This window comes from Rhincodon typus, chromosome 38 (genome assembly GCF_021869965.1).
Source record: "Rhincodon typus isolate 14 chromosome 38, sRhiTyp1.1, whole genome shotgun sequence".
Classification (NCBI taxonomy): domain Eukaryota; kingdom Metazoa; phylum Chordata; class Chondrichthyes; order Orectolobiformes; family Rhincodontidae; genus Rhincodon; species Rhincodon typus.
In genome coordinates, this window is record NC_063369.1 from 13,291,439 (window position 1) to 13,313,892 (window position 22,454).

Below are 22,454 nucleotides of genomic sequence, written 5' to 3' on the forward strand. Positions count from 1 at the left end.
TCTTTACCCTTGTTCTGTAGCCTTGAGATTTAATGATTTCTTCCTCTATTGCACACCCCACTTCTCTTGGTTCTGACGTCCTGTAGAATATGAAGCCTCTTCACCCAAATAGCATACTTCACTCCTGAAACTACAGCAAGTGGCAAAGGGCTATTTGTCCAGGTCAGGCGTAACAGTTGATCTCGGTTGTCTGTTGTTACCTGATTTCTATACTCTCACAGTAGTCACTGGTTAGCTATCAGCAGCACTGGCAAACATAATGGGTTGAATAGCCTCCTTCTGCATTCGAACACTTGTGTGATCTGGTCTCTCTCTCCTCTGGATGGTGGGGGGTAAGGTTTGGGGTGCAGTTGTTGAGTTCTGTTGTCGTGTCTCCCGCCACTCCTTTTGTTAAATCAGTACAGAACGCAGCACTTTGTATCAAAAAAGCAGTAGACAAACAAGACATTCAGCCCGATCAGTCTCCTGCTAGTGTTTATGCTGCATATGAGCCGAGTTCACTGGCTTGTTGGTTATACCTGACCTTGGGTCACAATATTTAATTTGCCAAAGATTTAATGTATCATAATTTTTAATGATAAATCTTCTGTTGTTAAACTCCAGCTGCTGGCTACAAACACATAGAAGATTCATTTGGAGCTTCCTAGGGCCTGTTTGTGCAATAATTGGGGTAAGTGTCTACATTATCCATGTTTAGATTATATCAATGTGGTCATTCATTGATGTGATTATGTTTCAGATATGCAGTAAAGTCCACCTTTGAGGTCCTTGTTTCAGTCTCTCTGCTGCTATCACCTTCACTCATGCCTCTGTTGCCTCTGAACTTAGATATTCTTTCTTGCATGTCCTCACATCTTTCACTGTCTGCAAACTTGAGCTCTTTCAATACTCTGCTGCCTGCACCTGAATCAAGTCCAGTCACCCATTGTACTCACTGACCCACTGGGCTCATGGACTGGCAAGACTCAATTTTAAGGTTTTTATTTTTTTCAAATATTTGCATGGACTTCCGAATTCTTTCCCCTCCTCAAACTGTCCAAACCACTGCATCTCTCCAGACCTGACCGCTTGGTAATCCCAATTTGAATTTTTATAGCTGCTGAGCCTCAAAACTCTGGAACTCCCTCCCTAAACTCTTATTTTACCTCTTTCTTCACCCTTAAGACACTCCTTAAAATCCAACTCTTTGACCAAGCCCATGTGTTCAGTGTCAAGATTTTCTTTGATAATGTACATTTGAGGCATACAAAATGGAAAATGCATAGTTGTTGCTCTTTAACAGCTGTTGTGTTAATCTTACGTGAGACAAAGTTCGCCTCAGATGTAATATTGTATGGCTAAATAATCTATCATAGATGCTTCAGTGATGTAACAGCAGATATAATAGGGTCTTGGCTGGCTGATAAAGTAAAGCATTGGAGCCTATTTTGAGCCAAAAGCCAAAAATCGGACATGCTTTGTCCTGCCTCCAGATTGGATGATGTAATCCAGAAGACACAGAACAATTGCCAATCTTGAGATGCAGAGGCATGAAGAGATTGTAAAGTGAGGGAAGGATTGAGGGAATGAAACGGCATTGAGGTCTGTAGAGGACCATGAGTTGGATTAATAGATGATTTGACATCTGCAAACCTGAGATGTCCCATTCACAGCTGGGGCCAGGCTTCAGATAAATGCTTCCCAAATCTTTTCTGACTGTAAGCCCATTTTGAATCTCTAAAATTATTACAACCCCAGGACGAACCTGTCAGAGCGAGTGTATAGCTGAAACAGCTCAGCCAGAGTTCAGTGGCAGCCATTGCTGCTTTGGAGATCGTCACCCAAAATTTCAGCTCGCTTGGGGTCCTGACTCCCAACTTTGGGAAGCCCTGCCAGTATGGGCTGGAGAATCTATGTTGCCGCACTGTAACTCTCTCTCTCTCTATCTCTCTCTCCGCCCGTCTCAAAACCACAATCTCTGTTTGACTGTGTTGCCTCTTAGGGAGTGAGGGTTCTTTCAGTTTATTGAATTTCTCTTCTTTTTCAAATCTTTCAACAGATCAACACATTCCTTTTTCTCTTAACTCTTTGGTCTTTGAAAAAATCAGTTTCTGAGCGTGACGTTACAGTGTCAAAACTTCAAAACACAAGGTGAGTTTAACCTCTGAGGGAGTTTCGTAGGATAATGTCCAAGGCCCAACCATCTTTAGCTACTTCATCAATGATCTTCTCTCTATCATAAGGTTAGAAGTGGATATGTTTGCTAATGATTGTGCAATGTTCAGCACCATTCGTGATTCCTCAGATGCTGAAGCTGTCCATGTTCAAATGCAATAAGATCTTGCCAATATCCAGATTGGGGTGACAAGTGGCAAGTAACATTCTTGCTACACAAATGCCAGCCAATGATCATCTCCAATAAGAGACAATCTAACGACCATTCCTTGACATTCAATAGAGTTATCATAGCTGGATTTGTAACATAAACTCAGTGACTACAAGAGTGGGTCAGATGTTAGGAATACTGTGGTGAGCAACTCACCTCCTGACTCCCCAGAGGTTGTCTACCGTCTACAAGGCACAAGTCAGGAGTGTGATAGAATACTCTGCACTTGCCTGGATTGGTGTAGCTCCCACAACAGTCAAGAAGCTTGACACCTTCCAGAACAAAGCAGCTTGCTTGACTGCTGCCATATCCACAAGCATTCTCGCTTTTCACCACTGATGCTCAGTGGCAGCAGTGTGTACTGTCCACAAGAATCACTGTGTAAATTTGTGAAAGATTCTTGTACAGCATGTTCCAAACCCCTGGCCACTTCAATCGAGAAGGACAAGGGCAGCAGATCCATGGGAGCACCTGCAACACCTGCACACCACCTGCAAGTTCCTTCTAAGCTACTCACCATTCTGACTTGGAAATATAACATAATTCCTTCACTGTCATTGGATCAAAATGCTGGAATTCTTTTTCTAAGGACATTGTGTGTCAACCTATAACACATGGACTGGAGTAGTTTAAGAAGACAGTTCACCACCACATTCTCAAGGGCAAATCGGAACAGGCAATAAATGCTCAGCGATGCCACGTCTCATGAGTGTGAAAAAAGATCAAGATACCCAGACTGATTCATTCAGGATTTTGCTGCCTCACCTCTTCTGTTTAAGGGATTGTTTTCCTGGCCAATGTGCAGTTCTGTGGTGCTCAGCACTTGGTACCTCATTTAAATGACCTTTTTTAATGGGCAGGTCTCGACTGTGAGTGTCTTTTTGACTGTGAGAAGCATCAGACAGGGATAATTGGCTGGGCAAAGGGAACCCTCACTGATTTCCTTTTCCGTAATGAAAGATGTTGAGATGAACGCCAGATCCAGCAGAGGGAGACAGAGAAAGTGAGTACCATGACTGATATCAAAGATAGTAGGAACTGCAGATGCTGGAGAATCTGAGATAACAAGGTGTAGAGCTGGATGAACACAGCAGGCCAAGCAGCATCAGAGGAAATTTTTCTGAAGAAGGGTCTAGGCCCGAAACGTCAGCCTTCCTGGTCCTCCGATGCTGCTTGGCCTGCTGTGTTCATCCAGCTCTACACTTTGTTACCGTGACTGATATAACATGTTTGGATTTACTCAGCACTTTTAGTGTTGTGCAACATCCCAAGAGGCTTCACAGAACTGTTAGCTGACAAAATATGACACCTAAGCCGCTTACAATGATATTCGAGCGGAAGAACAAAAGCTTTAAAAGATGGGAGAAATTAGAGAGGTGGGGACAGTCATGGAAGAAATTCCAGAGCTTGGGGTGAGGCAACTGAAGGATCAATGGTGAAGCGATTAAAATCAAGAACGTGTTAAAGACTAGAATTGGAGGACCACAGAGATCTCAGAGAATTTCAGGGCTTATTGGAGGTTACAAAGAAGGAGAAGGGATGAGGCTATGTCGGGATTTGAGAAGACTGAATATTTCAAAATCGAGGCATTGTTTAACTGGGAGCAAGCAAGCACAGGAGTGAAGAGAACAAGGTGCAAGTTGGGCAGATGACCTCCAGCAATTTGAATCACTGTACTATTCTTACAGCTGATTCGATTGATATAAACTACGTGTTTTGAGCCCATAAACTGTGAAATTTTATATTTGCTGATTGATTGATTGATTTATTGTCACATGTACTGAAGTACAGTGAAACGTTTTGTTTATGAGCAGTACAGGCAGGTCATAGTAAACAAGGATCTACAGATCAGGGGTTGTAAAAAGACTTAGACAGAGGCATACAGGTTGCATTGCACAGGGCGTGTGCTAGGCGATATCAACATTTAGCAAGATCAGTGTTATTTGACGCTAGACACTCCATTCATCAATCCAATAATGGCCAGGAAGAAGCTGTTCCTAAACCTGCTGGTGTGTGTGTTCAGGTTTCTGTATATTCTGCCTCATGGATGAGGTTGTAGGAGATCATTACCGAGGTTCTATTGGGTCTTTGATGATGTTGGCAACCTTTCCGCGGTAGCAAGCTGTGTAAATGGGAGTCCATGGATGGAAGGTTGGCTTCCATGATGGTCTGGGCTGTGCACACCACCTTCTGTAGTTTCTTACGGACTTGGGCACAGCAGTTGCCATACCAGGCTGTTGTGCACCAGGACAGCATGCTTTCAGTGATGCATCTGGAGAAGTTGGTGGGGGTCCTTATGGACATGCCAAATTTCCTAGGCCGCATGAGGAAGAAGAGCATTTGTTGTGCCTTCTTGACAATCGCAACTATGTGGGAGGTCCAGGATAGGTTGTCGGTTGTCATCACTTTGAGGAACTTGACGCTGTCCACCTTCTCAAACTCAGTTCCATTGATGTGATGGGGGCATGTTCTCCTCCTTTCTTTATGAAGTCAATGATCATTGTTTAGTTTTGCCAATGTTGAGAGAGAGGTTCTTCTCATTGCACCACATTACCAAACCCTCTATTTCCCTTCTGTGTTTTGATTCATTGTTGTTAGATTATCTGCCCTACTGATGTGGTGTCGTCAGCAAATCTGTAGAAGGCGCTCGTTTGGAATTTGGCAACACAGTCATCGGTGTACAGGGAGTACAGTAGGGGGCTGATGATGCATCCTTTGGGTTGGGTTCCAGTGTTGAGTGTTATTATGGAGGAGGTGCAGTTACCTATCTTCATTGATTACAGTCTGTGGGTCAGAAAGCTGAGGATCCAGTTGCAAAGGGCGGAGCCAAAACCAAGGTCATGGAGTTTTAAGATCAGTCTGGAGGGATAATGGTGTTGAAGGCAGACTTGTAGTCAATGAGCAGGAGTCTGACGTAGGTGTCCTTGTTGTCCAGATGTTCCAGGGATGAGTGCAGGGTTTAGGTGCAGGCATCCACTGTGGACCTGTTATGTCAGTAGGCAAATTGTAGGGATTGAGGCAGGCTGGGGGACTGGAGCTGATGTGGGCCATGACCAGCGTCATGAGGCACTTCATGATTATTGATGTCAGAGCCACTGGGTGATAGTCATTAAGGCACATTGCCTGTGCTTTTTTAGGTACGGGGATGATGGTGACTCATAGGGGGATTCACTTAGCTCAGTTGCCTAGCATGTGTGTATCAGAATAACACCAACACTGTGTTTTCAGTTCCCAATCCAGCTGCACTAGATGTGGGAACCACTCTGGAGAGTGGAAGACAATGACATCTCACCACTGATTTTAAAAACTCTTGTTAAAAGGGCTCAGAATGAAGTGTCAGAAGACAGCAAGCCAAGAAGCTGCCTTTGGAGAGAAGCACAGAACAGATGAATTAATGAAGTAACTGATCAGGGAAATCTTGGCACAGATAACTGAATAGAACCTCCAGTTGCATCCAGTTTAAATAAAAAGTGTCAGTTTTTACTCCCTTCATTAGCATAATAGTAAGTTTAATTAAAGTCGCAGACTTGGCTCGTATCATGTAACCAGATATCACGTGGCCAGATGTTAGGTGACTGAAATTCCAGGAACCTACTCAATGAGCATTGACAACTCTACCCTCCAGGCTGAGGACACACAGAACTGAACTCTAAGCACAATCAATGGTCCAAAGAGTCTCTTTTTGTGCCATGTGTCTCTGTTGACTCTTGGAGGGCGAATCTGGGGCATCATGAGTAATTACAGTAGTGGCATGTACAACATAACATAACATTGTGCACACATTGATGAATGTGGAGTACGTCTTGTAATTTCCTATCTAATCCATCTCTCTTTTCTGCAGGATGTTAGCATTTAAAGCCATCACGCAGGTGTTTCTCCTGGGCTGTAGCTGGATTCTTGGCTTGTTCCACTTTCGTGAAGAAACCCTGGTAATGGCCTATTTATTCACCATCGTCAACAGTTTCCAGGGCACCTTCATCTTCATCATCCTCTGTGTGTTAAATCTCAAGGTAGGTGTTATAATATTACATAGATTATAGCACAGGAATGTGTCATTCTAAACAGCAGATCCATCCCACTGTTTATGTTCCATATGAGTCTCCTTTTTATCCCTCTGGACAATATAATTTCCGATTCCTTTCTCCATTAAGTGTTTATCCAGGGTCCCCTTAAATGTGTCTGTGCTGTTCACCTCAACTGCTCTTGATGCTCACGAGTTCCACATTCTCATCACTCTCCAAGTTAACAATTTTGTCCTGAAGTCCTAAATGGATTTATTTTATGACTGACTTATAATTATAGCCTCTAGTTCTGTCAGGTCGCCATTCAGCTTTCTCCTTTCTCAGGAGAAAGGCCCATTTCCTGATGCCATTCCCAGTTACAGGGATCTTGCACAATGTTCCTTCTTTCTCAAGTCTCAGTCGGTAATAAATGTATGGCAAAGGTTATTTCTGTTCCATACAAATATCACCAACGGTTCCTAAAACATTCTCTCATAAATTTGCACAGAGGAAATTTTCAGTAACGCAGAGATGGTAGAATTCAACACAGAAAGTATCATTTGAAATCCTGTAATTAGATAACTGTGGCTATAGTTAGGAGCAGGCATAGGCCATTCAGCCCTTCAGGCTTGCTTCAAGCCATTTAATGATATCTGATCTGATTATGGTCTGTATTCCACTTTCTGTCTGTCCCCATAACCCAGAACATCCTTGTTTATCAAAAATTAATCTGACTTGGCCTCAAATGTATTAAATGACCCAACCTCTACTGTTTTCTGGGGAAGAGAATTCCACAGATTAACAACCCTCCAAGAAAAAGCGTTTCTCCTCATCTCCGTCTTAACAGTGAGTCCTCTTATTCTTAAATAGTTTCCCCTAGTTCTACTCGCTCCTTCCCGATGGGGAAAAATCATGTCAGAATCCACCCTTGTTGAGTCTCCTCAGGATTTACGTGTCAATAAGATCATCTCTCAATTCTTCTAAACATCCAACTTAACCAACATCTCTTCAGAAAATAAGCCCTTCATCCAAGAAAAGAGCCAAGTGAATCTTCTCAGAACTCTTTCTCACCTGATTACTTTTCAAATAGGGAGATCAAAACCATACTCAGTACTCTAGACGTATTCTGACCAAGGCCCTCGTCAACTGCAGTACTATTTCTCTACTTTCGTATTCCATTCCCTTAACAATAAACAACAGCATTCCATTTATCTTCCTAATCATATGCTGTTCTTACATGCTAACCTTTTTATGATTAATATAGCAAGACACCCAGATACTTCTATACCTCTGAGTTCTGCAATCTCACTTCACTTAAATAATAAGCTCCCTTTCAATTCTTTCTGCCAAAATAGACAAGTTCACATTCTTCCTAATTATGCTCCATTTGCCAAAATTTTGCCAACTCACTTGACCTATCGAATATCCCTTTGCAAACTCTCTACCTTGTCGCGACAACCTAATTTCCTATCTACCTTGGCATCATTAGCAAATTTAGCTCCCATACATTCTATCCTCATGTCCAATTCATTGACGTAGATTGTAATACTTGACACCCTACCTTTGAGGCCTGTGGCATCCAATCTTGACAGCTAAAAGAAAATGGCCAATTACCTCTCTGTCTGTTTCCTACAAGAGAGTGAGCCCTTTGTCTGTGATAATATGTTACCATTCACACCAAAAACTCTTGTGTTATAACCTTTACAGTGGCATCTTATCAAATATATTTTGGGAATCCATGTACAAATCCTCAAAAAATTCCAATAAATTAGTTTATATAAAACATGATTTCACTTTCAAAATACCGTGTTGATTCTGCCTGATCAAATTATGACTTTCTACATATCCTGTTATAACCTCCTTTAAAATAGAATCTAGTGTGTAAATCAAAATGATCACATTGAGTTTACAAGTCCAGGGATTACTAGCTGTGTATCGTATTTCTTCCTGTAAGGTGAGGGTGCAGTGCCAGAAATGGTTTTCCATGCTATTCAAAATGAAGAGAATCATGTCGCCCAAGAATATAGCCACAATCATGCCAAAGAATACCAGGGTGGTAAGTGGGTTTTACTTGACCTCTATTCATATTCTACTCATAGCAAATTGGTTGATGCACACTATTGTGTAGTTGGCTAAGTCGGATGCTTCAACGTCAGATTATTCAACTGATATTCCAACTTGGTATAAACTTCCAGAAAAGAATGGGTAGAAATTCAACAAAAATGCATCATGAAATTTAGTGCTGGCATAGAGTTTGCTGTCTATATGGCTTGCTTAAAATTGCTGTATTGAAGCTAGGGAGATAATGGCTAGGAGAATGGGTGGAAGATTTGATGCTGTCATTATTCAAGGATGAATGGTCTCTATCTAGACTGTGGGGATTCTATGATTCTAACTGATCTCCATCTCCCATTGGCACTGATGTGTCACTTTGGTATCAACCACCAGAGAGGCTATCACAACTGAGCCTGATCCTGTTCTCATGTATTGCCAGCAAGTCTTGCTGGATGGCATGGAGCTCTGAGTAGTAATTCCCTTTGCTAACCCAGAAGGCCATTTGTCATTCAGTTTGCTTCAAAATGACTACAATCAAAGCTGAGGTCGTTCTAGTCATCGTGCTGAAATGAACTCACCTTAACTATCAGAGGAGCCTGCACCATTGCATTTTGGACAGAAAGTAACTCATTGTATGCAATCATAAAATTTTATTTTTCATTTTGTTGCAGAGCTCAGGGTTATGAAGAACCTACTCTTGTCTCACCCACTGTGTGAGATAGACCTGACGGAAGAAGAAGTGAAGACCATCATTCATTTGCTTTGCTGCAGTGATGTGGATAGACTTTTCATTGCTACTTGAATTGACTGGTATTTGTACCTTGGAGCATATGCATTACAGACAAGAATCTCATTTCTCACAACAGATGCATGGAAATGCCACCTTCTGGAAGACCCCGCCCCAAATTTAGTGCTGTCATAACTAGTGATTAGGTTTTGGCCATTCGTTGGTTGTCACTGGCTCAAAACTTTAAATTCCCATGGGCTAACAGCATGTGGGAAAACCTGCAGTGGTTCAAGTAGGTGGCCTGTTACTTGTTTTTGATGGTAATTTGGGATAGACAATAATTGCCAAGAGCAACCACAACTCATTAACAAATTTGAAACGTTACACATTACTGTACACATCCTAAACTGTGATACACGCTAGGTGGAGGTATTTGAAGTTTGACAACAAAACAGACTGTTGCAAGAATGAACCCTTCTCTTGAACCTGGCTTAGAGTATGGCTCAGTTTGTGAACTCGTTAACCTCTGAGTGAGAAGACTGTTACGTTTAGCCTGATTCCTATACCCGACCACATTACAGTATCCCTGCATCTGTTAAGCTAAAGACTGTGCCTCTTTGTTCAGGTGAACATCAAGGCACTATCGGAGGAAGATGTAGCATCTGTGGAGAAACAGATTTATGGGACCTTGTACAGAAATTATTAGAAACTAAAAATAAATCCAAAAGGCTAATGAAATGTTTTTGTTTACATCAAGAGAGCTGGAATACAAAAGAATGAGGTTAATCTGCCTATCTGTCTTTACTTATTTCCAGGACCTCCATTGGTTTGGCTCATGTGTATGGGCAAAGTGCTGCAGTGGTTTGCCATTGTCTTCTGCAGGATGGTAGACCAGGAGGCTTTCTCACTCTTACCACTGATTAGAAGACTATTGGAATGATTCACTGCCTTATAACCTATTTAGCCACAATATGGATGTGATAGCATTAGGCATATGGCTAGCAAATTCTGGCATGGGACTCGAGCATAATGGACCCTTGAGATTCAGTGTAGTTTTATACCTCTCTGGTTAGGCACCATTTGGAGAACCACATTCAGTTCAGAGCACTACACTTGAGTGAAGACATCCTGACATCAGAGGAATAGATTTCAGATTCCCTAGAAGGATACTGGAGTTTAAATGGATTTCATGGACAAGATCAGGAGAATCAATTTCTCCTCATGTGGAGAATCCAGAACAAGGGGACACAATCATAATGTTTGAGTTTGGTTGTTTTGGTGAGATACTAGGAAACAGTTCTTCACACAAAGGGAAGTGGCAAACTGGAACTCTTCCTCACCCACAAAATACTGGAGGATGAGGATCAATTGAAATGTTTAAGAACTGATAATGATGGACTTTTGTTAGGAAAGGGTATTAAAAGATGCAAATCAAAGAGAGCAATTGAAATTAACATAGAGCTCAGCCTCAAAGTAGCAGACTGGCAGTACAGACTTGAGCGGTTGGATGACTCATTCCTGTTCCAGTGAATTCTTTTGGTGTCATGGCCATCCATCTCTATTTGCCATTAATACTAAAACAGGCCATTCATCTCATTTCCTGTTTGTGGGATTTTGCTATGTGCAGTGGGATGTTTGCTTTGCAAATGTCTAAAGCAGCAACCATACCCATCGTGAAGTGCTTTGGACTTCGCGAGAACGTGCTATGTGAATGCAAGATTTTTTTCTCCCTACTTGCTTTCTGGGAGGTCTTGCTATGCCTTTTGGCAGCTGTCACATTAGCCTGCAGAATAATAGTTACCAGACTCTGAAAATAATTCATTGTTCAAGAAGTCTTGAATTGTGATGAGTTTTTGTGTAAAAAGAAGTGTTTTATTCATCCAGCTAATAACCAATGCATTTACAATGCATTAGAAGTTGCTAGAATATTCTCTAACACCAGCTGAGACATGATTACATTTAGATTTGCTTTATCAACCCCACTGGAGACTCAACTTTCTTTGTATGCCTTAATATTGACATATACAGTGTTGTAGAAATTTTTATTTCTACTAATATTGAGACTTGACTCCAGCTCTCGTTCGAAGCAGTTTTATTTTCTTACTTGGTACCAAGGAAAGTGAGTGTCGATCTCCACCGACACCCGACTCTGCTAACACAGTGTACAACAATCTCATTTATACAATTAACTTCAGAGCAGTATGTTCCCGTGACATCTTGTGTTTGTTGATTCACTCATTGTAAGTTTAAAGAAAACAGACACTGCTCGAGATAACAGGAATGCTGTTTCACAGATACCTCAATAATTACTTTTTCAAATGACCTTCGGCATGCAGCTAGCATGGGGAGTGATAAACGGTTTGATTGAACTCTAGCTTATCAGTAACTAGGCCCCACGGGGATACAAGGGACATCTCTAATTCATCCTAAAACCTTGGTATAGTGACAATATATCAAGAGATCCTTCTCTAGCTCTAGCTAAGAAAACATGCACATAGTGATAACATAGTCTGAGTAACTACCTCCCGACTTCTGCTAAAGCTCATTAAAATCCCACATGCTAAACTAATTAAAATTCTTTCTCTATGCCATCAGTTTCTCCCATGTCTGCCTTTTCTGTCTTGGGCTAAATTCCCATCCACCCTTGCGATGTAATTTCTGTCTTGGCCTAAATTCCCATCTACCCTTGCGAAGTAAAATTTTTCTTCCACATACAGGCATGTGGGCCAGTGCAGCTAGCATCAATGGTGAAATCCATTTCCACAGGCTGAGTGATGAGGAAGGGAGGATTCTGGTGGCTGAAACTCATTCAACTGGTGATAAACTGATGAAGTGGCCTTTGTAATTGTAGTGTTGGGCAACAGTGTAAATGTAACTTGAATAAACCTCCACATCCTCAGTATACAGACCTTTATCAGTAATGTGACCCTTGCAATTAGCCTTGCAGTCACTGTGATATCTGCTTAATGGAAGAGGCACGACTGAATGCTGACTGGATACATGCCAGTCTTTTGGCCTGGGAGATCAATTATTGGATCAGTAATTCCACTGCCATTCATCTGAGTCCTTGGAGTTGCACAGGGTAGTGTATATGTCCATTTTCTACCACTTCATCAATGACCTTCCCTGTGCTGTGGAGTAGATAATTTTTGAATCAGTCTATTCAGAGATGTTACTACATAGCCCTGGAGTACATTGGACTTGAAACCAGGCCTGTCGCCTTAGATGTAAGGACATTACCACTGCCGACTGTGTCAGTATTCCAAGGGAGTTTCCCACCTAAGTACTAACCAGGCTTGAGTCTGCTTAGCTTCCGAGATCAGATGAGATTGGGCATTCTCTGTCTAGTGTGTGATGGTATATCTCTGGAGCAGGTGCGACTTAAACCCAGTCCCTATGGCTCACACCTGGGGACGCTACCAATGCACCACAAGAACCTGATTCTGTTGTGGAATACCTAAAGACACCCAGTGTGAGTCAGCTGTGAAGTGAGTCAGGTGGCAGTTTACGACTGTGATGTCAGGAATGTGCTGATAATCAAGTCCCACAACTCCATCAAACATACCATTCGTATAAATGTGTTAATGTAATCACCAATATGGCCAATTGATTCCCTTGTACTCCATTATTTAGAGAAGAAAACACTTTCACCAGCCTTCTTGAATGAACTCAAGAATAATCCATTTATTACAAACAAAACTTAATCCTAAAGCCATTGTAAAACTAGTTAACAACTACATACATTATAAACTGTAATCAGAACTCTATCTCTGTCATCCCTGACAAAAACACATTCACACGACTGAAAGTGACCACAAACTCTGCAGTGATGGTATTAACAAAGACACACAAAGAGAAAGAGCAGTCTTGTTGATCAGTGGTCACTGATACAAAGGATAATGTTTGATGAGCCTTTTCAGAAACCATGATTGTTTTGGATGGAACAAAATCTGTGACAGCAGCGAACCGATGGCAAATTCTTCATAACAGGCTTTAGTTTGGATGGAAATCCAATTAGAGATGAGTTTTTGAGTAAAAGTTACTGCTGATCCTTTTTATTAGGGTTGGGAAAAGTAGGCCAAATATTGAATAGTGGAACTTTATAAAGAAAGGATTCCGAAATTCATGCAGGAGTGAGTGAGTGATGGAGCTTTGCCATTTGCATATAGCTGCTGTACCTTTTTCCCAAGTGCCTGGAATGTTGTTACTCTATCTCTGCCCTTCCCCTGGTGTTCGACACAGAAACACGGTGCAGCAAGGTTTGCTCAGCCACAGCCTCCTCTAAATAGTGCACTGTCTCCTGGTGTTTTCCACACAGTCAACAAATATAAATGTGTATTCCCGTCAATACAGGCATACTAGTGGGGGAGAAACACTCAGATCATTCTGAGAAGTATTTCAACAATTCAAAGGATTTCGACTACATTTTTACTATTTCTTGTGACATTGCTTGTAAGGTTTCTTCATAAACTACAATTATATAATGAATCACATGCCTATGTTTATACTCTGTGTTCTTTTCACTGCCTGTATAAAAAACATGTTGTTGTGTCACTCACCATTTTGACTCGGGAGTATATCACCATTCATTCTCTGTTGCTGGGTCAAATTTCTGAAAGTTACCCAACAACACTCTGGGTATCCTTACCCTACAGACTGCAGCAATTCATGAAGGCACTTCACCCCAATCTTCTCCAGGGCAAATAGGAATGGGCAATAAATGCTAGACTAGCCAGTGATGCCCATATCCTACGAATGAATATCTATAAAATACTTTCTCATGTACCCTCATCTCCTATGCTATGATCCCCTCAAATTCCTGTTTCTTTCTTTGGTCTTTCTTTCCTGTCATGAAACTGTGATTTCATATTAAAAGTTATAAATGTCACAAAAATATTTTAGTTTTATTACTGTGAAACTATCCTGCCTTTGGTCATTGTTCTTGCTTTTGTAGCTGCGCTACTGACCTATGTCCTGATGAGCATGGTTTGCATGCAATTTCAGCAAAACTATTTTGTCGTATGCTCGATAGAAATTTGACTTTAACTTTCATCATAAGGGCACAAGCCAGGTGTTTGCTGGATACTGAAGCTGTCTATGCCTACATTCGGAAGGGTCTGGGCAATGTTCCAGCTTCTACAAGGCACACATTAGGAGTGTGATGGAATACTCACCACTTGCCTGGATGAGTGCAGCTCCAACAATGCACAAAACACTGAACATCATCCAGAAAACACGTAGATCATTTGTTTCCCCATATACCACCTTCTTCCACCTCCAATGCACAGTGGCAGCAGTCTGCACCATCTACAATGTGCGTTCCTCAAACAGCACCTTTCAAATCCGTGACCTCTACTACCTAGAACAGAGGGGCAGCGGATATAAAAGAACATTACCATCTGCATGTTCCAACATTAGCCACACCCCACCCTGAGTTGGAACGATAGGAATTTAATCCTAATAAATGTGAGGTGATGCATTTTTGGAGGTCTAATAAGGGAAGGACATCACCAGTGAATGGTAGAACCCTAGGGAATACTGAGGAACAAAGGGAACTTGGTGTACAAGTCCATCGATCCCTGAAAGTATCAGCACAGGCAGACAGGCTGGTGAAGAAGGCATAGAGGATGCTTACCTTCATTAGCAGGGGCATAGAATATTTCAGCAAGGAAATCTTGTTACAATTTCATAAAACATAGTTAGGCACAGATGGCACCCTGCGGGCAGTTCTGGTCACTATACTATGAGGAGATTGTGAATGTAACGAAGAAGTTGCAGAGGAAATTCACCAGGATGTTGCCTGGGATGTAAAGTGTCAGTTATGAGGAGACACTCGATAGGCTGGATTCATTTTTCTTGGAGCAGAGAAGGCTGAAGGGGATCTGATTGAGCCATGCAGAATTATGAGAGATATAGATAGAATAGATTTTAAGAATCTCTTCTTCATGGCAGATGTGTCTAAGAATAGAGGGCATAGGTTTAAGGTGACGAGCAAGTGATTATTTAGGAGATCTCAGAAAGAACTTTTTCACCCAGAGCGTGGTAGAAGTATGGACATGCTGCCTGAGAAAATGGTGGAGGCTATACTCTTGCAACATTTAAGAAGCATCTGGATGACCACTTAAAATACCAGAGTATCGTGGACTATGGAACAAGTGCAGGTAAGTAGGATCAAGGCAGTGTGGTGATTGTTGGTATGACATGGTGGGCCAAAGGACCTGTTTCTATGCTGTATGTCTCTGTATGACTGTATTATCTCACCATTTCTTCTGCATTGCCTGGTCAAAATCCTGGAATTCCCTCCTTAACTGTGTTTTGGGTGTCCTGACACCGAGGATAGCAGTGCTTCAAGAAGGCAGTTCATCTCTGCTTTCTCAAAACATGCAGAGATGGACAATAAGTACTAGCATAGGCAGCAAACTTCACATCTTGTGAAGATGTAAGAAAGGAGTGGCCAGGCTTCCTGTTCTTGACCATGGTTAAATGTTTAACACTCCTATCTCTGTCTTTGAAAGGTTTATCACACACTAAGCTCAAAATTGTAGATGAATACTCACTGCAGTACCAATGGAGAGCTGCGGCAATGTATTCCAGAAACACTATTAAACTGAGGCACCGTCTGTTGTCTAAGATGTGCATGAAAGACTCAACAGAACTAATTCAAATAGCAACCACAGAGTTCTCTGTGATGTAATGGTACAGTTAAAAACAAAGCAGAATTCCTGATCAATTCGATTTTGATGTTTGTGGGCTCTTGCTGTGCTCAAATTGTCTGCCTTGCTTTCCTATTTTACAAAAGTGACATTTCATCTAGCTGTAAAGCACTCTTGAATTGCTTTTATTCATTCTTGGATGTCAGCATTTCATGTCAAATGAGAATTTGCCATCCCTTCCTCAGTGCCCTTGAGAACCTGGCAGTGAGCTGACTTCTTCAACCACTGCAGCCCATCTGATGTTGGTACACCCACAGTACTGTTAGGGATGCAGTTCCAGGGTTTTGCCCCGGTGACAATGAAGGAGCATTGATATATTTTCAAGTCAGGGTGGTGAGTAGCTTGGAGGGAAATTTGGAGGTGGTGGTGTTCCCTTGTAGCTGCTGCCCTTAACCTGGACAGTGTTCAGAAGGGGCCTTTGGAGGAGCCTTGGTAAATTACTCACAGAACATCTTGTAGATAGCATTCACTGCTGCCACTATGCATCAGTGGGGGAATGAATGTTGAATGGTCGTGGTTAGGGTGCCAATCAAGTGGGTTGCTTTGTCTCAGATGGTGTCAAATGCATGAGTGTTGTGAATTTAAGCTCATTCATTAAGGACAGAAAAGAGGAAACTTTTCTCAAACAAAGCATTATTTTGATATTCTCACAGAAAGTCCCCAGAACATCAGCCTGGGCCTTTGGATTATTTGTTGAGTACAGCACCACTATGCTTTCCTATTTAAGTCAGCATGCAGGAAAAACCTCTTCAATTTGTGAGACTGGGATTCACGAACAAGACGTGTGCTTGAGCTGGACACTGCACCAATATTCAAGATTCAGTTCAATAAGTGGCTGAGGGGATTGGAGTTGAAAGGACATTGGTGAAAAATGGATAAATGTGTATAGAACAATTTGCTCTCACAGAGGGTAAACACCAACACAGACTTGTTTAATTGAATGGCGTGGTTCCTCAGTAACTGCTAAGCATTTCAGCGTTGGGTGGTTCCTTGATCACTGTGTCAGAGATGATGATGGCATTAACGTTTTCGTCTGTCTCAGCCAGTGAGGGAAATGAAGTTTCATCAGTCCTTTGAGATCTGCAAAATAAGATTGTTAGGTTATGAACCAGAATATTAACTGTTAAAATCTGACTTTGTTATAAATATATATATTAGTACTGGTATCGAATTATCACAGAAAAGTATACATCTAAGTTGACGAAGAATTTGTCTTGGTAGAATGGTTTGACCAGAGGAGGGGAAACCGAACAAACTTGGATGTGGTGTAGAATGGTGCAAAAGCAGTAAGATGATGGGAAGAAGTTATTGTCAAGTTGTACTGTTACTGCTGAATCTAAAACCTGTCCGTCCATAAGAATGGAATCAGAATGTCCCTCTCTCACTCTGTCTATGTGCACAGCCACCAACACCCCCCACCCCCAAGACGAGAAAAGCAACCATGGGGTGGTTCCACTCAAGATGATGGTGGAGTAGAAAACTCCAACTGGAGGTCCTCCGCTCCTTCTGTTTATTTTTTGTTTCTTCTTTTCTTCCCCCCTTTCCCCCTCTTAGTGTTCTGTCCTGAGGTAGAGCAGGCTGAAAGCCCACTCGGAGCAGGGACAACCAGTGGGGCCCGAGCACTGTAGGATTGACAAGCAGGCTGGAGGCCTGAGTGGAGCAGGGATGGCCAGCATGCCCCAAGTGGAGCGGGGACAGCCAGTGGGCTCGAGGCTCGAGAAGACTGGGGATGGCCAGTGGGCAGGATGCTCGAGAAGAGTGGGGATGGCCAGTAAGCTGGAGGCTCAAGAAGACTGGGGATGGCCAGCGGGCAGGATGCTCGAGAAGAGTGGGGACGGCCAGCAAGCTGGAGGCTCGAGAAGCCTGGGGACGACCAGCGGGCAGGATGCTTGAGAAGAGTGGGGCCGGCCAGTAAGCTGGACGTTTGAGAAGACTGGGGACGGCCAGTGGGCAGGAGGCTCGAGAAGACTGGGGGCGGCCAGTGGGCAGGAGGCTCGAGAAGGCTGGGGGCGGCCAGCAAGCTGGAGGCCTGGGCAAGCTGGATGGTTGATGGACTGGGGTCTGGTGTGGGCAGTCAGTGACCTGTGAACCCGGGCAGACTATGTGTGGAAGCCTCCTTGCACTGATCGACTGAAAGACTGTGATGCTCATCTTTTTTAACTTTATTCCCATTTTTCTAACTTATAGTATGAACAACTGCAAGTAATGCGACTTCTTTTCCTTTCTTTTTGCCTTTATTTCTGTATTTTGTATAGGTACAGATGGTGCCATATGGGGTGACATTGTAAACTTTTCACTGCACTCCTGTACTTCTGTACTTGAGTACATGTGATAATAAAGGGTATTTAATTTTAATTCTAATGCTAATTCTTGAGGTATTGTGGCAAATTCGCTATGCAAATGCTTCAAGTTAATCACAGTGTCACAAACAATTCCTGGTTGGTCAAGAAAAACCTGATCAGGTCAAGGTCATCGTAATCTTGAGGGGAAGGAGTTAATTGGTTAAAAGCAACAATAAAAAGAGGGCCTTCTGGTAGGATTCCTGTGGGTGGGAAATCTTGAAAACAGAATGAGAACAAACAAGAGATAGAACCAGAGAAGAAGAATCCAAAACCTAGAATCTGCAAGTGGAGAAGAAATCACACACTCGCTGTTCAGTGAGAATGCAGGACGTTTATAGCCCATGTTATATTCTAAATCGCTGTATGAGGTTAATGCTGCTGTTACCTGAAAACATAATAAACTTGTCTGTCTTCATCTCATTAGAATAATCTCATGACTGAACATTTGGACAGTCCGTTCCTGTAACAATTAGGTATTGAAAGACTCCTCACTACCAACAACAACAAAATAATAAAAATAGATTCTTATGATTCTGCTCAGTAAGTTAACTCTGATCCATGAAGCACACGTAAGGACACAGGAACTGGTCAGAAGAGAGCACAGCAGAGAAGGAAGACAGGCACATTGAGTAACCAATCCTGGTGGAGACCTACATTGTAACATGTCAAATTTCACAAATGTAGACAGCTTTCAAATCTGAATCACCGTGAATCCAGTTAAATACACAAGGTAATAGCAGTTTTAAAATAATACTGGCTGTGAAACCTGTCTTTTATCTGTGGGCAGGCAACTCAAAAAAATGGCACGAACCACTAGTCAGCACCTGGCATGTGTCAATGTTCCCACACATCCATTTCCTTGTGATTCTAGGTGGTGGAGGTCAACAATTTGCGAAATGCTTTCAAAGGAACTGTGGTGGGTTTCTGCAATGTATCTTGTAGATAGAACACATTGCTGCTTCTGTTCATTGTTGGGGGATGGAATAGGTGCTTAAGGTAATGGTTGGGAAACAGATGAGGTGGGCTGCTTTGCCTTGGATGGTGCCGAGCTTCTCAAGTGTTGTTGGAGCGGCACAAATTCAGGCAAGCAGAGAGTTTTCCATCAAATTCTTGACTTATACCTTGTACCTTATACCTTGTGGTGGCTCAGCTTTGAGGAGACAGGAGATGAGATACTAGCTGCAGAAATTCCTGGCTCTGACCTGACCTGACTTTAATCAGACTTCTAATCAAAATTTGTGGTTGAGACACGCAAAGCTATCCAACCCACAAGCATCACTGGATGAAAAGAAGAACTGTATGTTTTATGTGCAGATGCCCAGGAAATCTGACCAAATTTAACCTGCCCGTATTTGTAAAGGCTGAAAGGATTTTATGGATGAAAAGAAACCTCCTAATTGCTGTAGATTCATTTTATCTTTGCAGATCCAGTCTGTTGAGATTATGGAATGATTAACAAACGAGGTAAAACTCACGAAATTGGTTGCAAACCAATAAACAGCTATATCAAAGTTATCTTATAATTTGATGCCCAGTTATAACTTTGAACAGGATTTTTTACAAATGAAGATGCTCAGCAGCATTATCTGTCAACGTGAAGGAAAGGGATTGTTAATGACTGAACGTGTTTCAGTTCAGCTGGGCCAAAAGGTGATATGAAAACTGTGAGAGAATGATGCACCCTGATGTGGATGCATGACTTTATAATTTCGCTTCCTTGACATGCAAAGAAACTGGATGTTTTTTGACAGGCTCCACCAAATAAATTCTTTCTTTAATTCTCTAAACAACAGTTTGAACAATGACAGTAATTTAAGGTTCTTGGATTGTTTAATTTTCCTGTGATTATAAAATGTTTGTGCAACCCAGAAGGAAAGCTGATATAATATTCTGTCATAAACATCCTCGAAGTCTTCTGTCACATTCATGAGGAATACAGGAAATTTCAACAGTTAGACACTGTCAGGGGAATCTCTGTTATTGTAGTTTATATGAAGAATTGTACACTTCATGAAACAATTTTTGCTTAAGGTGAATTTTGATCGTGTCAATGAAACACCTGGCTCATTTTGAAAACAAAGCTGTAAACGTCGTTGCTAAATACAGTTCAGTGCTTAAGTCAGGTAACTTGGGAAGCAAACAAAGGACGATCAGCAGCAGGTTGAAAATTTACCGACTGATTGTGTGTGCGATTTTGTATAACATATTTGTGAATGATGGGTGCCTTGTTAATGGGCATCTGCCATATTTTGATGCGGTTTAATTGCCTAAGTTGAGCTGTGACTGTTGTCTCAATGGACTGAACGAGATGCTCTCCTGCCAGTGTGTTTCTGTGCAGGCTGTGAAAATCCCATGGCTGGCCTTCCCCCACTCTCTCTTCCACGCTGACCTGTCTGCAGTTTTACAGGGGGATGGGTGAGACTGAGACCGGACAGTGCTTCGGCCAGGTGAGACCCTTAAGTGGGCAATTAATTACCTGAAAGCTGGTTTTCCCCATTGTCTCAATTTTCAGGCTGGTGGGAGGTGTTCAAGTACACAGGACACCCTCCTCTCCACCTTGTGCACCACCCACCGACACGGTTTGCCTCCCCTAGATAGGTCTGTTCCCTCCTTCCCCATTTCTTCTTCAGGGCCCCCAGTTCCCAACACCACCCCCACACCTCCTCCCCCTCCCCGGCCTCAATGTCCTTTATCTGCGCAACACCTCCTATACTTATCTGGCTCTGGATTCTGGGACATAGAATCTAGGGGCTTCTTGCAGCCCCAGTCCACTGCACTGTCCCATTGTCGGTACAATAGAGATTGAATCATCCAGTTTCTAGTGCATCATCGATTAAATCTCATATCCCTAACAGTAGAGTGACCTATCAGGGGTCAGTGGTTACATTTCACAGGCTGATTGATGTTAGTCAAGGCGTACTTACCGATAAGACCGTCATTGTGTTGGCTTTATCCTCCTCTGAGGCCACTGTGTCCATTGCCTTATACATCCTGGCGAAGTAATTACAATAAGCGGCTCTCACCTTTGGACACAATGCAGTGGGACGTCAGTGATCTCGTGCTATCTAACTAAATGCAATCAACTTGAATTTTAGTGAATCTCTGATCTTCACATACCTGTAGTACACATCAGAATTTCAACTGCCTTAAATGTATTGAGCAACCACCTTGGTCTTGCAGTCCCCTCTCTCTGTCTCTTACCTCAAGTGACAGACTGTGACCCTCTCAGCATTGGAAGGCTTTCCATTGGCCGTGCAGCATTGAGAAATGGGCTCTGTCCTCAATTCATAAATCATAGAATCCCTACAGTGCAGAAGGAGGCCATTCGGCCTATGGAGTCTATACTGATCCTCCAAAAAGCATCCCATCCACTATCTCCATAACCCCATGGCTAATCTATCTGGGTGGTGGATTCAACTAATTGGAAGGTGAGCAAACCTTCTGGTAATCAATTGACCAATTTTACAAAAGTGGTTTTGGGTGTCTATTCCTGACAGGGTATGGAATGTAGAACCTTGTTTGAACCGAGTGTCAGGATCCTGAGGCCAAAAGGATCAAGCAACTTTTGCAGAGACAGTAAGATCATTCGTAATTCTGAGTCCCATTCTAATACTGTGGGGAATTGGTTCAAATCCCATTGTGGTAACTGGTTGAATTTGAATTCAATGAATAAATAAGGAATTGAAAGCTAGCCTCAGTAACATGATTACCTAGTCATTGGGTTTACTAACACCCTTTAGAAAAGGAAATCTGTCATCCGACCCTCTCCGGCCTGCATGTGACTCCAGAACCAAATAATGTGGTCAACTTTTAACTGCCCCCTGCAATGGGTACACAACTGAAGGACAATTAGATACGGGCAACAAACACTGTCCTTTACAGCAATTCTGCCATTGGATAAATAAACTTCTGAAAAATTGCAAATAAACGACATATGCCCTTTTGCCTAAGGTTGTGGAAATCACAGTAAAAACATACATTTTTCTTCATATAATGCAGGTCAAATTTGTATGAACAATATTTACTTCAGTGAACTACACTTGCTGTGCTTTTACGGGGCTCCTCTGTGAGATATTGGGGGTTTCCAAAAAAAAATGTTAACATCTGCATGGAATGTAGAAATACTTGTATTGTTATAGCACCTTTCATGATTTCAGGAGCATCCAATGTGCTTGTGTTATGGTGTAATTTTGATGTCGAGTCACTGTTGGAATTGGGGAAATATGGCAACCAGTGTGTGCTTAGCAAACT

General features: G+C 42.2%; 2 protein-coding genes across 2 annotated transcripts in view; one reads left to right on the forward strand and one right to left on the reverse strand.

Moving 5' to 3' along the window:
* Positions 1 to 14,042, forward strand: part of LOC109916061 (adhesion G protein-coupled receptor E2-like) — a 44,836-nt gene extending 30,794 nt beyond the window's left edge. The window contains exons 15-19 of the mRNA XM_048617939.1: positions 604 to 670; positions 2,039 to 2,130; positions 6,207 to 6,375; positions 8,321 to 8,422; positions 9,093 to 14,042. Of these exons, the coding sequence (XP_048473896.1) occupies positions 604 to 670; positions 2,039 to 2,130; positions 6,207 to 6,375; positions 8,321 to 8,422; positions 9,093 to 9,107 (445 nt within the window). The 3' untranslated portion in view covers positions 9,108 to 14,042. The remainder of the gene's footprint in view (positions 1 to 603; positions 671 to 2,038; positions 2,131 to 6,206; positions 6,376 to 8,320; positions 8,423 to 9,092) is intronic.
* A 2,579-nt stretch (positions 14,043 to 16,621) lies between these two features.
* The window catches only part of LOC109935378, a 109,189-nt gene continuing 103,356 nt past the window's right edge, over positions 16,622 to 22,454 (reverse strand). Inside the window, exons 27-28 of the mRNA XM_048617833.1 lie at positions 21,128 to 21,226; positions 16,622 to 16,941 (exon numbers count right to left, since the gene is read on the reverse strand). Of these exons, the coding sequence (XP_048473790.1) occupies positions 16,927 to 16,941; positions 21,128 to 21,226 (114 nt within the window). The 3' untranslated portion in view covers positions 16,622 to 16,926. The remainder of the gene's footprint in view (positions 16,942 to 21,127; positions 21,227 to 22,454) is intronic.